General features: G+C 46.1%; 6 protein-coding genes across 6 annotated transcripts; 4 read left to right on the top strand and 2 right to left on the bottom strand.

The window, feature by feature from the left end:
• The first annotated feature begins 1616 nt into the window (after positions 1 to 1616).
• F4817DRAFT_329486 (uncharacterized protein) lies at positions 1617 to 3693 on the top strand. Its single transcript, XM_049302279.1, has 3 exons — positions 1617 to 1882; positions 1972 to 3177; positions 3290 to 3693. Exons 1-2 carry the CDS (start codon positions 1859 to 1861, stop codon positions 3001 to 3003), a joined length of 1056 nt encoding a protein of 351 aa, XP_049161756.1. The 5' UTR covers positions 1617 to 1858; the 3' UTR covers positions 3004 to 3177; positions 3290 to 3693.
• Positions 3694 to 3779: 86 nt separating this feature from the next.
• On the top strand, positions 3780 to 6075 carry F4817DRAFT_302461 (MFS general substrate transporter). Its single transcript, XM_049299805.1, has 6 exons — positions 3780 to 4870; positions 4928 to 5026; positions 5097 to 5184; positions 5243 to 5328; positions 5440 to 5475; positions 5537 to 6075. Exons 1-6 carry the CDS (start codon positions 4184 to 4186, stop codon positions 6059 to 6061), a joined length of 1521 nt encoding a protein of 506 aa, XP_049161755.1. The 5' UTR covers positions 3780 to 4183; the 3' UTR covers positions 6062 to 6075.
• Positions 6076 to 6389: 314 nt separating this feature from the next.
• On the bottom strand, positions 6390 to 6974 carry F4817DRAFT_313327 (uncharacterized protein; the record flags this gene model as incomplete). The annotated part of the gene is made up of 1 exon (XM_049300230.1): positions 6390 to 6974. One exon carries the CDS (start codon positions 6972 to 6974, stop codon positions 6390 to 6392), a length of 585 nt encoding a protein of 194 aa, XP_049161754.1.
• Positions 6975 to 7217: 243 nt separating this feature from the next.
• Positions 7218 to 8758, bottom strand: F4817DRAFT_302460 (uncharacterized protein). Its single transcript, XM_049299804.1, has 3 exons — positions 8523 to 8758; positions 8226 to 8404; positions 7218 to 8170 (listed from the first exon to the last, which is right to left on the bottom strand). Exons 1-3 carry the CDS (start codon positions 8663 to 8665, stop codon positions 7512 to 7514), a joined length of 981 nt encoding a protein of 326 aa, XP_049161753.1. The 5' UTR covers positions 8666 to 8758; the 3' UTR covers positions 7218 to 7511.
• A 1563-nt stretch (positions 8759 to 10321) lies between these two features.
• Positions 10322 to 12005, top strand: F4817DRAFT_302427 (uncharacterized protein). Its single transcript, XM_049299801.1, has one exon. The coding sequence runs from the start codon at positions 10437 to 10439 to the stop codon at positions 11775 to 11777; it is 1341 nt and encodes a 446-aa protein (XP_049161752.1). The 5' UTR covers positions 10322 to 10436; the 3' UTR covers positions 11778 to 12005.
• F4817DRAFT_302428 (uncharacterized protein) lies at positions 12006 to 12924 on the top strand. Its single transcript, XM_049299802.1, has 3 exons — positions 12006 to 12068; positions 12119 to 12671; positions 12757 to 12924. The coding sequence occupies exons 2-3, from the start codon at positions 12284 to 12286 to the stop codon at positions 12789 to 12791; spliced, it is 423 nt and encodes a 140-aa protein (XP_049161751.1). The 5' UTR covers positions 12006 to 12068; positions 12119 to 12283; the 3' UTR covers positions 12792 to 12924.
• The last annotated feature ends 98 nt before the right edge of the window (positions 12925 to 13022 follow it).

The following is a 13022-nucleotide window of genomic DNA, read 5'->3' as shown; positions in this document are numbered from 1 at the left end:
TACGATGGGGCCAAGCCCTGATCATATATTCGAAGTTACAACCAGAATCCTACCATTCAAATCCGAGGCCTTGTCCTGATTGGCTAGTTTCTACGTGGTAATAAGCTATTCAACTTTGGAATCTTGGGCATTCTCGTCTCCAAACTATTGATAGGCTCCTAACCGACGGATTCGCGCGAGTGTGTAAGTCCACGTATCCTGCCAATGTAAGCATTGGGGAAGATCGTACATCGACGTCATATTATATATGTGCTTATTTTATGAGGTGAGACAAGGCGCTGATACGTCAGTGATGTGATCTACGTCAAGACCAGCGAGCCGTAGAGAGGAGTTACTTGTATGTTAACTAGTGATCTCAACCTAGTTAGGCGTGTAGTTCTTGGCGAGGAAACGTAGCTGTTTTCCTACTTTCTACTCACGTCACGACAAGTAATAATAGAGAAAACCCGTTACGTCCGCGAGACGATTAGTGATCTAAAGACGAGTTAGTCGACTTGTATCATAGGATTAAGCTAAAGAAATGGCTAGTATGCTTTGACTCCTACAATCCCTCGTAAGTTAAACACCTGGTAGGGCAATTTGTCGAATAGGTATATCTTATATATACCTGCAGACAAAACGCGCATGAATTGCGCTCTGATCGAGTCTTTTATCGCAATCGTAACTAAATATCTATCTTAGTCATCCTTACTCTTCTCCAGAGAGCTGAACAAATATGCGGTGGGGTAGGGTTACATTAGAATATAAAGCTAAAGCTTCGGCGCTCGCGACTTGGCCACTTGAAAGTTGAGATTCTCGCGAGGCTTTTTTCACCGCCCTTCGTAAGGATCGTTTGGTCATTATTCGAGGTTGCTAAAAGTGAATAGCTTCAATCGAATGTTCGAGCCGTTTATCTCAGGAGGCCGCCTGCTGCTGGACGGGGTCCACGATTCACGCTACGATGCCTGCTTAGATGTCAGAGAAGCTGAGATAGAAAAGTATAGGTAACTATACCTAACCTAGTTATCTTATTATTCGACTTCTCTTTTATGGAATAGGGTACTGTGATTGATTATGACTAGAAGCAATATGGATTAGCCTTGTAATGATTCTCACCACACCCTGGACTGGTGACCTCACGATACTCATGAGCAAAAATGTGCTATGGCCCTGGGATGTTCTACTGTTTAAATAAATCGAATTATCGAATTACATAAGACTAGAACCTACGATGGCCGTCTCTTTAGCATCTGCAGAATTTAGTCAGTCCATACATAGGTAAACAGTCTTCAGAGCTCTTGGCAACTTTATTTTTGCTGTAATATGTACATACGTACATATTAAACCCCCTGTTACGGATATGGGGTTCGACATGGGGTTGTGGGTTTGTTATTGGGTGGCTATGATTATTTTTATACGAACCAGCCCTATGAGAGCACAGCTCACAAGTATGGGGTGGAAATAGATCAACCAACGTGCTCTCGGTCCAAAGACATGGCCACCATCATGCAGCTATGATACCGAATGCTACCTTATCAGCAGCATCTTCGAGCACAAGTCCCATTCCAGATGCTTCATTGGTGGACGTGGAAATAATGACTAACCAGCCTCCCAGCCAGCAATGAACTTTTGTGTAGCAGCCATATGTACATAGCAATTAGACCCCTCCGATCGAGTGATCGTCAGTTTGTGCTGACGCCTAGAATTCACAGTAACATGAAACTTTAAAAAGAAATCCCACCGCGTTATATATTAACGTTGGTGTCGGCTCTCCATTAAGTAGGTAGTGGCTAGATCCATCTCACTCCATTTCTCCGCTCTTCGCCTTCGCCGGCATGCGACAATTCGCACTTTACTTTGATCGCGACATCTTTCCGTAATGGCCCAACAGGCGCCGGAAGTGGTAGGTAATCCCCACCATTTGTAGTAGATCCAGAACCATGGCATCGGAACATATATATAAATATAAATTACTTACAACTGCCGTAACAGCTTACGGGCCCTTCCCAGGTCCCTGACACCCTTGCCGGAATCATCATTCCGATATTCTTCGCAAGTCTCGTGGTCATCGGCCGCCTTTATTCGAGATTTCTACTGAAGAACCATTGGTGGGACGATGCGGCTATATTCTTCGCATGGTTGTTCGCCATTGCGCTGGTCGCAATCGTCGGCGTCGAAACCGAATATGGCCTCGGCCACAAGTTCAGTAATATCCCTCTCCGGTTGCGACCGGTTGGCATCCGACTATCATACGCGACGATAAGCTGTTACCAAGTTTCGTTAGTCCTAACGAAGATCAGCATTCTGTTATTCTACCTGCGAATCTTAAAGATACCGTATCAACGAGTTCTCGTATTTATCACCATGGGCTGCGTCGTGGTTTACGGCATCGTCTTCTTCCTTCTCACTTTCTTCCTGTGCAACCCCGTACAGAACAGATATGAATTTGATATTAGGGTGGGACATTGTCTGGCTTACTACCCGATCATGACGGCGTCGGCTGCCTTGCATACAACAACTGATGTATGGATGATTGGAATGGTGCTCCCCCATATACTTAAAATGACGCTGCCGATACGACAAAAAGTCGCTCTTGCATTCGTCTTGACTCTGGGTATATTTGTGGCTTGCGCCTCTCTGACACGGATGGCTGTTGCATGGGAATTCCTCAACCCAAAATACGCTCAGTGGGACTCGTTTTCATTTGCGATCTGGACCACGTTGGAGTCGAGCTTAGGTCTGGTCTGCGCCTCGGTACCAATGCTAAAGCCCTTGGTCAGGCAGCTGATGGGTCTCAAGCCCTCCTCAAAGCCCGATGTTTTGAAGAACGTTCCTCGAACCAGGGGTCCAGAGAGACAAGAAAACCGAATAAACGAATACGCCTCGGATGCAACGACGTTATGGACAAGGGGCGGGGGAGATGCCGATATTGAAGGAATCGACCTCAGGCCAATAAAGACTAATCAAGCATATAGAGCCCCGACAGCAGGAGCGATTTCAGAAGAAAGACTTGTCACTGTGTGATGTCTTATGAGGTTGGGGTTGGAAAGGACACCACGGCCATACGAAACGAAAATATAATGGGCGATGAATTTACGACATGTGCTATTCCATACTGGTAGCTTAAGAATTATGACTTCGTCTTCTGAGATGTCCCCGGATATACCTAGACAGATTTATGACGTTACGCCTGCATATGTACGTGTCCCTAGAAGTAATACCTGCATCTTGTGTAGCACACAAAGCCCAGTTTGAGTCTTCATTGGTGATATATATAACGATCATGATGAGCTACTTGCTGACCTTGCAGATTCATAACTTTCCAATTTTACAGCTTCTTCGTAAGATTTGATGCTGTATCGACGGCGTTAGATCCTAGAACACGCCTATAATATACTCGGCTCGATATCGATACGTCAGTAATACAGACCAAGACCCGAGTCCTCATGTCCTACCCGACATACGGAGATACTCAACTACTGGTACTGTGTAGTGTACCTACTATCAATTTCATTTAGAATGAACGAACAACTAGGTCAAGCTGTAGCAAGAGGAGAGAGCAGGATACTTTTCTTCCTAGTACCAGTAACTATATAACGTGCGATGGCTAAAGGGTCTATATGCGAAACATAACAAAAGCATGGGCTAAAAGTATATCATCAAGACTTGTAGAATATCATACTCTACAAGCTAAGCCAATAAAAATTATCAAGATATTGTAATCATGCATCTTAATAAAGCCCATTAATAATGCTCTGAATTTACGTTGATAGGTATGTTCCCCCACGCAAACCTCCGTACGATTACTTGCAATCCAAATTACGCCATCGGAGACATCAATCATGACATCGACCTGGGCACGAACTAGAACGCATTTTGCGTGTCAACCGAAACTTGACCAATCATACTTGTTATTCAATAGGAACCTCGCCCTCTTATATCACGACAGCCGACCCCGTCATGGCGAAGTTAAGCTGCTCAATCGTTATCAAGTCGGGGTTTACGTATTATGGTGGTCTATGTAACTACGCCTTTTTTCGCTATCAAGGGTCGGACGTAATTACTATCATGGATTTAGTTGATTGTGAATGATTTTTATAAATTGTTCATCTTCTTTCTCGTTAAAGTCGTGGTTGGAATATACGGTTAATTGGTAGGTACCTACCTAATAGCGGAGGAGTAATCATCTCACTCAGCAGCCACGATGTCTGAGCGCCCCTCACCTAAGGAGATCTTGGTGAACGAGTCTACCCTTGACGTCGCGGGATCTTCGCGACAGGAATCGGAATTAGAACCGGTGGAAAAAGTTAAGGCGCCATGGTGGTCGTTCATCTGGGACTACGAGCCCGGCCGGTCTCAGGAGGAGCGCGTGTTCATCCAGAAGCTCGACATCTTTTTGGTCACCATGCTCTCGTTTGGGTACTTCATCAAGAACTTGGATCAGACTAACATCTCGAATGCGTTCGTCAGCGGGATGAAGGAGGACTTGGGTATGAACGGCAACGAGATCAACCTTGTTGACACTGCGTGGACGGTGGGCTACGTTGTCGGACAGATCCCGTCGCAAATCGTCCTAACGAAAGTTCGACCCTCTGTCTGGGTTCCGTCGTGCGAGCTTGTATGGACGCTCTTGACATTCTGCCTCGCGGCGGCTAAGACGCCGAACCACGTCATCGCCATCCGTTTCCTCGTCGGGCTGGCTGAGTCAATTTTCTATCCAGCCGCTCACACGATCCTTGGGTCGTGGTACAAGCCCTCGGAGCTGGGGAAGCGAGCTTGCATCTTCCACGCATCATCAGCCGCTGCCGCCATGTTTTCGGGCTACCTCCAAGCAGGTGTGTACCGAGGATTAAATGGAGTTAACGGGCTTGCTGGCTGGAAATGGCTCTTTGTACGTCTGAGATCGCTCTCGAAGTTTTCTAGTTGCTTGGCTGACGCTCTTGTTCAGATTATGGACGGGGTTATTAGTCTCCCAATCTGCATCGCGGGATTCTTCATACTACCGGACCTCCCTGAGAACACAAGGGCTTTCTACTTGAGTGAGGATGTGAGTCTTTGCACATAACTGTCATTATGTATTAAGTATTTTACGAGCCGGCTAACGAAGGAAAACTTAGGATCGTGCTATGGCTAGGGAGCGTATGAACAAAGTTGGGCGTGCACCTCGCACGAAATTAGGACTCTCCACCTTCAAACGTATATTTGGTCAGTCTAGCACTCCTTACCCAATCTGAATTAAGATATATACTAATAGCTGACATAGGTCGATGGCACGTCTATCTTCTCACAATATTATATGTTATATTCATTAATATCGGACCGTCGTCAAGTATCAACGTTCTAGCTATCGTAAGGCATCCTTCCCCTTTTAACTCTTCTTGGGGTTATTATTCCTAAGGAGTACCAAATGTACTTAGTCCCCTTCAATAATCGATGACTAACATTTATTCTTATCTATAGTGGTTGAAATCAAGAGGAGAATCCGTTGAAAGAATTGTGAGTAAACATAATTATCCTTACCTACCACTCAGATTTATTAACGACGAATTACCACCAGAACATCATCCCCACGGCCATGTCAGCTATCCAACTTGTTCTCACCGTCACACTCGCCATTGTCTCCGACGCTATTCGTCAACGGGCCAGCATAATGTCCATCAGCACATTCATCGGCGGCTTTGCAGCTCTAGTCCTAGCCATTTGGAACGTCCCCGACGGCCTAAAATGGTTTGCGTTCCTCATTCAGCGCGCCTCGGTCCCATACGGACCTCTCAGCATGAGCTGGACGAACGAGATATGCGGCGCGGACGCCGAAGAGCGGGCTATTGTCATTGGAATTATGAATTCTATGGGCTACGCTTTTAATGCCTGGGTGCCCTTACTAACGTACCCCCAAGTAGACTCTCCGAGGTTTAGGAAGGGTTTCATTTCCTCGACGGTCTTGTTCGGCGCGCAGGGCATCATAACGGCAATAGTGGCGTTTATGTATAGGCGAGATCAAAAGAAGAACAACCGTAGAGACGATGCTCCTGGTATTGGGGATGAAGGGGGTGTTATTGTGAGCTCTCTGGATCGCCCCTGACTTTAAGTCTTAGCATTTAAAATTCAAGACTTTGAACATTGGCTATGTAGTATCGGACTTCGAGTAACTCTCGATGTAAATATAATATTATTCGAATAGCCATTTATTGTGTGTCACCATAGAACGTATGATATATAAACAAGTGTAAAGAAAGTTACAACTAGTCGATTGCTCGTTTAAGAGTGGGATTAATTAGTACCTACCTATGTATTGCTAATAGATCTAATCTATGGGCAACAATCTAAAAGCCCTATACGAGCAATCTAAGTCAGCTTAGCTACCTAGTAAATTAAATTATACTCCAAGCTGTTTGATCTCGGGATACTATCTACCATCGTCGCCCTGACGGATCAAGTCCCCGTAGCATTCCGAAGGCTCTTTGCTCTTCTTCTTCACTTAGAAACAACACGGTAGGATTCCCTAGAAGGACCCATCCTGGTTCCCTCGGCAATTCCATGCCTGTTCTTGGCTCCGATGGCTGTGTTGGCGGCGTATCGTTTCTGCGAAGACTCTCCCTAATGGCGACTATCTCCAGGTGTTGCTCTTCCGGCTCACAGGTGCCGAAGATGTGGAGTACCTCGGGTTGCATCCTGCTGCGGAAGACATCCGCACGGCATGTTGGACACTTGGGATTTTCTACATTGATGTCTTTCATCAGCCACTGGGAAATACATTCGTAGCCGAAGGCATGACCACATCTGGGCAGAACTGCAAAAGGTTCGTGAGTGGTTCGTGACTTTTTATCAAAGTCATAGTTTACGAGGCTTAGATGTGCGACCTGGCAAATATAACACTTGATGTTAAATCTAGTATTCTTATTAGTAAGATACCCGTCTTCGTTGAAGTGCGTAAGAACCTCATGGAAGTATTGGGTGTCTACTGTTACAGGGGTTTGTCCGGGAGTCTGCTCCATATTGCTTTCTTGGTTAACGGGGGATTTGTCTGATGTAAATAGGCAATTATGGGGATAATAATACAATACTGCAAGGCTGTGATGTTGTGATATTTTGATGTGCAGGACGCCTCTCTTATACAGAGGTCTTTGACAGTTCATTGTTTGCGAATACAACATCTACTCGTGAATGCTAATTTTGAATACTAACATATTATATACAAAGACATGGTTTGGAGACAATTAAAGCTTGGAGCGTATGTCCTGGAACAACTCATCGAATATATACTTTCTACTAAAACTGTGTCGTCTAATTAATATTCCTGCCTTAATTTACTCCTATCCATTACCAATGACCCACCCCCCTTTAACCCATCTCATATCGTTATATATAGATTAGATCTTTTAAGTATCTTCATCGAATAACATATATTCGTATGGAATCGTCATGAGCTTAATCCGATAAATTAACTCCAGTTGAATTTGGGATGTCTATCTCGACTTAATGCATACCTACTCACCCAGGTAGAAGTATTGAGGACGACCCTCATAGTTACGTTACAGAGGTAACGGGCTATCTGGGGGTCGTGGGCTTCTTGTCTCAGATGAGAGCTCGGTACCAACAATATCTGTCCCCGGGAGTTCTGTGTAAGTGCCCGAGTGCAGTTCACTCCTCTTGGGAGGCTCTGTTTCAGTGGCGCTACCATAGCCATACATGGCCATATGAGGGGCTGTACCGGCATATGATGAAGGAGGGTGCTGCCACTGATATTGCTGTTGCTGTTGCTGCTGCTGCTGCTGTTGTTGTTGTTGTGTGCTTGTTGCCGCTGCGGTAGCTGCTTCGGCCTCCTTCACTTTCTGACTTAACAGTCTATTCCGCCAAATCATAAACCCTAGCCCCATAAGAGCAGAAGCAATGACGGCACCTTCAATCGCTAGTCCTGCTACCGCACCGGAAGGAATCTTTGATGGGTTCTCCGTCGAGGAATTGGTGTTTGATGAGCCCGAAATGCTAGGTGAGCTCGAAACGGTCGAGGAGACTATGGCGAGGGGTATTGCTCCTTGACCAAACTGGAGCTGTGCAACAACAGTGCCGATAGACTGCGTTAGTTTAAAGGCATTGTCACAACACTGTTGCGTTGTTAAGGCGTTTGTGTCTCCTTCACAGCACCAAAAGGTATCGTTGCAAGTTTTTAGATGGGCGTTATCAAGCTTGACTTTCACTCCCTATTAGCTAAGATATCAACCAAGAGGAAAATGTGGGTGACTAACGTCCGAGGCAGTATTGAGGACAGCTCGGGTCTTTGAACGTTGGATCCGTGCATGCTGTCGACCAGAGCAAGTGGCTCTGCTGGTGAGCGATGGTGTTCAGACACAGGCCGGTTGATAGACACGCATCTCCGTTCTCTACGCTGCAGCATGCGCTATGGGATCCTTCTACTCCGGTAGCACTGGGTCATATACTATTAGTATACGGTATGGAAATGATTGAGTCAAGTTTCAGCCCCTTTCTTATGGACTAGTTTTACCCGACACGTTGAAAGACAGCAAAGAACCAAGTCTACCTACTTAGGATTGCACAGTCCGTTCGATGGTCCCGCTTTCGTGCCGTCGAGATGGTAACAGGTCACGGCCAGTACCTGTAAAACCAAATAGCTTTCAAGAAGGAAGAGCAAGACGCTCCTAATTAGTAGCACCTTTAGCATTGTCATATATTATATACCCGAATACGTAAGAGCGAGCGAAAGGGTATTTATCTTTCAGTAGACCTCGGGGGCACGACTGGTTGAGAAAATCGAAATAAGCAGAACGGAGTAGGGGCGAAACTAAGCAACGGCCCCAGGATGGGCTATTATATTTATTGGACATACGAGGGTGACTACATCCTAGATCCGGGGTTTGTCATGGGGGCTATTAGGGTCACTGGTGTAAGGCTGATTAGGTTCGCCCCTTCGTACCCTTACTAGTAACCCATATTGCATCGTGTAATAGCTGATCAAATATGCCCCTGTTTGACGATGCAGTGTCCCTCATTTCTAGGAAGCTTAATTATCTAGTTTTGGATAAGCGGCATTGCATGTTTCTTAGGACTGTCTATTTATTTGTGCGAGATTTGGTGTAAGATCGCGCCTTGCTACCTAAAAGGGGAATCTCCTAAACGTCGATCTGACATTGCCTGAGATCCACATCGCAACATCTCACTAGACGTCCGAACGCGTCATTCGTTCTAGGGAATATCGATTTATTATTGTCATATGTCTCTTGAAGTCCTCCAAAGTTGAAACTGTCCAGTGATTGGTGGAATGGCGAGGCGCTTTGGACACTCGACATCTGTCATCCCTCTACCTACTACCCTTGGGAGCGTCTGGCATGTCTTGGCTTACGACATTTAGGAAATATTATTTTCTCTATAAGGCTGAGCTAAAAGGCTTTGGAATAGGCTCTTGGGGTGTCAAGGAGATACCGGATTTGTTTCACTGTGACGTTCCCTCTTGGTGAGGGCTTGCTATTTACTATATATTTTATCTAATGCACAATCAACTTCCACTTCTCGTCATAGTACGTCCGAGATAAGGTCACATTAAAGTCCTTACTATCGGCGATTTTAGGTTAAAATGTGACATAGCGTGTGTATAGCATCTAGCCCTGGCTATCAATTAGAGATGGCTATTTGGGTGGCACCTTGGCATAATCCCTAATTATCACCATATAATTCGTAAGCACCTTTTCATAATACGCAGTAATGCGCATTTCTATGAGAGAGCTGGCGTTTGTCTTGTCTAGGACTCTTTGACTAGTGATCGAAGTCAGAGCCTTAAGAATCCTTCATACTTTGGTACTGAGTATATACACTTAGACCGTAACTATATCGATAGTCGCGTGCCCCTTCGCGAGACTTTCAAAACTACTAATACATCATCCTAACTTAAAATTTTACTTTGGCCGTGCTAAACGTTATGTGAATGGGTATGTTCAGACTATCACAGCGGCGGTTAGATCATGGTTCATCTCCCCCTAGACTAAGTGAACAGAACGCCAAATTTAAATCCACCAAAGGAACTATGCCTAGGTATTAATAACGAGTCTAAATCCTGGCAAAATGCCCGCAGCTAGGTATTTGATTTGCGTTATTAGAGTTTCGTCAATATCCAACAACTCTATGGCTATGTGAATTCGCGTGTTAGGACAGTTCCTCAAAATATAAGTACTCATTAGGTTCCCATTTTCTTCTATTTCCCAAAGTCCCAACATAGGTACGTATATAAAAAGCGTGGGAAGATCACTTTAGTGAATTTACCCTCATAAATTCTTTCTCCGTTTCCTTTGCCTCCCTTACACAACATTTTCTACGTGGTCAAATCATCCCGCCATCGAGTAACCTAACGATGTTGAATCGAACAGGTATAAGAACATGATCGCCGACTCCGGACTTGAAGGATATACGATAATTTTACCATCTAATTAAGGGAATATATTAAAGCCATGACAAGATTAGAGCGTATTCATCGCCACTTGGCGAGAACTAAGGATATGCGAGAACACAAAGAGCTCACCTGGCGGGAAGATAGGATGATCCCTATCCTAGACACGAGAAATATTCACAACCGCAGACAGCTAGATGACTTGTTAAAACGTTATGTACCTACCATGAAAGCGGTTAAGAGGCTGTCTGCCAATACCGCTTTCGTCGCCCTGGATATCAAACCTAAGTTTGGGATCGGGGCGCTCTTTGACGTTGACCTGGCACTTTTACCGAAACTCGAGGGGCATACCTGTGGCAAGCACAAGGAAGCGCTATCTCTCGCCGATTTTATAACGGAACGCCAGGTTAAGGTCGCGTCGTTGAGGATCAACATGATAGGCCGAGAGGAGGTGGTCAAACCCAGGGCGACGACCACAATAGTCCATGCTATGAGGCAGCTTTGCGAAGCAGTCCCAGGTCAAAATATCGCGCTTATCGGCTTCTCTCTTCCAAAAGATATCGAGCGTATAGGCTTGAACTTTGCGCATATCAACAACATGTTCCCCTATTGGATAGACCTTTCAAGGATGATCGGAGCGGTTTCTCCAGCCTTAGCACACCATCAAATTAACATGAGAACCATCCTTGGTACCTTTGGTTACGACTCCATCGGTACAATATGGTTTGTAGGAACTCGCATAGTAGTCAACGAAGCGGTTAAAGCATTGGCCGTGCTAGAAGGGTTGCAATGCCGAGAGGGCGTAAACAAGCTCATACTGGGAGAGCGGAAGTTTCCAGGTATAGAGGTTGAAGCCCAGGTCGAGGCCTTCAGATTCATGCCGTACAAAGCGTTGATTCATAACCAGGGTTCACATCTGCCTCCTAGCATCGATTCTGCCCAGAAGTTGGCTCTCGCAACAGAAGACTATCGACCCATTGGAGTTGCCGCCGATATATGCGATATACGGTTTGAAGGTATTAAACCGTGCTGTCCCGGTATCGGCGCGACGGGAATGACACGAGGATGCGTCTGTTTTAAGGACGAGAAAGCACTGGAGGAATTTATAAACGACGTTGATGGTAGCGTCATAGACGGAGTAACAATCAAGGTTGAAAACATACCCTATCAAACGTTCTGGAAGTATTTAAAGGAAGCTATCAAGGCGAAGGGCACTTATATATATGATCGGCTAGAGACGACTGCAATGATGGCCAAAGAGAATATACCGCGATGGTATGGTGCGTTGTCTTCGCCAGCCGATGGCAAGTTCCCATGGTGTCCTAATCCGGAAGATGCGCCTCCTGGCTACTATGATACCGATGATGATATCATTACTTATCCCAGTCGATTACGGGGTTAAATAGATGGGGTTTTAGAAGTAATGAGGGTGTGTTTTCATGATTTAGGCGAGCTAGCGGCTTCACTCATAAACCGCATCGTCATAGCGCGGAGTTTTAACGAATAAACCCTAGTATGCGACCTAGGTACTTGATGTTAATGATAATACTAAGGGCACCTCTTCTAAAATATATCCCCCTTACAAGAGAGAAAATTCGTAAGTATTCAAGATAGCCACGAGAATCAATTATACAAGCTATCACGAAGTTGTAGTTGCAAACGAGGCGTTCCTGAAGTAAACCGCTAGGTCTAGGTAGGCAACCCGCCTTAATGCAGCTAAAAGCGGGAGCTAAGACCTGCAAGGTCGCTCCTTATCTAATCCATAAATCTCGTGCGACGTACCGGAGCTCCCGGGATAATTACCTAGGTACCTAGGTACTAGTATATACCCGCCGCACCTTCACCTCCGACCTCAACCTAACAGGTACCTACCTCCATACAACCCACCACACACCTCGGTCCTCGGCCATGCCCTCCAACGAACGCACCTCCCTCCTCAACCCCAGCATCACAACCACCACAACCACCACGACCCGCCGCCACCCCCGCAACAGCATGTACTGGACTCTAGCCTGCATCTACGGCGCATCCGCCGTCGGCCTCGGCGCTTTCGGCGCCCACGGACTAAAGAAGCTAATCTCGGACCCGACCAAAGTCGCCAACTGGGCCACCGCCGCGCACTACCAGCTCGTGCACTCGGTCGCCCTGCTCGTCGCCGCCCAGGTCCAGAACCCCATCTCCGGCGTCCTGTTTACCACCGGCATGACTTTCTTCAGCGGGAGCTTGTACCTGCTCGTGCTGGACCCGGCGCGCTTCCGGTTCCTGGGTCCCGTGACGCCGCTTGGTGGGCTGTGTTGTGCGTTTCCTTTTTTTCCCCTCTATTTATGATAACGGTTGATTTATGTAGAAGTATATACTAACTCCTATTTGCATGCGAATAGTGATTGGCGGCTGGGTTGCGCTTGCGCTGAAATGAAGAGAGAGCTAGGCACTTAATATAACCCATCTCAGCTTATGATGTTGTAGTCTTATACGAGAGGGGGTCGCAGGAAGAAGAATAGTTACGGATAGCCGGGCTGCCTGTATAAGCGTGATCTCGTTGCAGACATAACTACCACCCCTAAGTAACATCGCCACTCCGCATAAGCGAGAATCTACCTTTTGTTGCACCTCTCTCGTACCCAAGGGCCAACTGTGAAGTTACATA

This window comes from Daldinia loculata, assembly GCF_022478755.1.
Source record: "Daldinia loculata strain CBS 113971 unplaced genomic scaffold F4817scaffold_9, whole genome shotgun sequence".
Lineage (NCBI taxonomy): Eukaryota > Fungi > Ascomycota > Sordariomycetes > Xylariales > Hypoxylaceae > Daldinia > Daldinia loculata.
The sequence above is the reverse complement of the archived record's forward strand: the minus strand, read 5'-3'. Positions and strand labels throughout refer to the sequence as shown.

Excerpts from the sequence above, each read along its gene's own strand:
- F4817DRAFT_329486 (XM_049302279.1), top strand. The coding sequence starts at position 1,859 with ATGGCCCAACAGGCGCCGGAAGTG. Across the intron at positions 1,883-1,971 it reads CCCAACAGGCGCCGGAAGTG|CTTACGGGCCCTTCCCAGGT; the intron begins GTAGGTAATCCC and ends CTGCCGTAACAG.
- F4817DRAFT_302461 (XM_049299805.1), top strand. The coding sequence starts at position 4,184 with ATGTCTGAGCGCCCCTCACCTAAGGAGATCTTGGTGAACGAGTCTACC. Across the intron at positions 5,329-5,439 it reads GTATCAACGTTCTAGCTATC|TGGTTGAAATCAAGAGGAGA; the intron begins GTAAGGCATCCT and ends TCTTATCTATAG. Across the intron at positions 5,476-5,536 it reads GAGAATCCGTTGAAAGAATT|AACATCATCCCCACGGCCAT; the intron begins GTGAGTAAACAT and ends AATTACCACCAG.
- F4817DRAFT_302460 (XM_049299804.1), bottom strand. The coding sequence starts at position 8,665 with ATGACAATGCTAAAGGTGCTACTAATTAGGAGCGTCTTGCTCTTCCTT. Across the intron at positions 8,405-8,522 it reads AACGGACTGTGCAATCCTAA|TGCTACCGGAGTAGAAGGAT; the intron begins GTAGGTAGACTT and ends TATATGACCCAG. Across the intron at positions 8,171-8,225 it reads TCCTCAATACTGCCTCGGAC|TCAAGCTTGATAACGCCCAT; the intron begins GTTAGTCACCCA and ends AGGGAGTGAAAG.
- F4817DRAFT_302427 (XM_049299801.1), top strand. The coding sequence starts at position 10,437 with ATGACAAGATTAGAGCGTATTCATCGCCACTTGGCGAGAACTAAGGAT.
- F4817DRAFT_302428 (XM_049299802.1), top strand. The coding sequence starts at position 12,284 with ATGCCCTCCAACGAACGCACCTCCCTCCTCAACCCCAGCATCACAACC. Across the intron at positions 12,672-12,756 it reads GCCGCTTGGTGGGCTGTGTT|TGATTGGCGGCTGGGTTGCG; the intron begins GTGCGTTTCCTT and ends GCATGCGAATAG.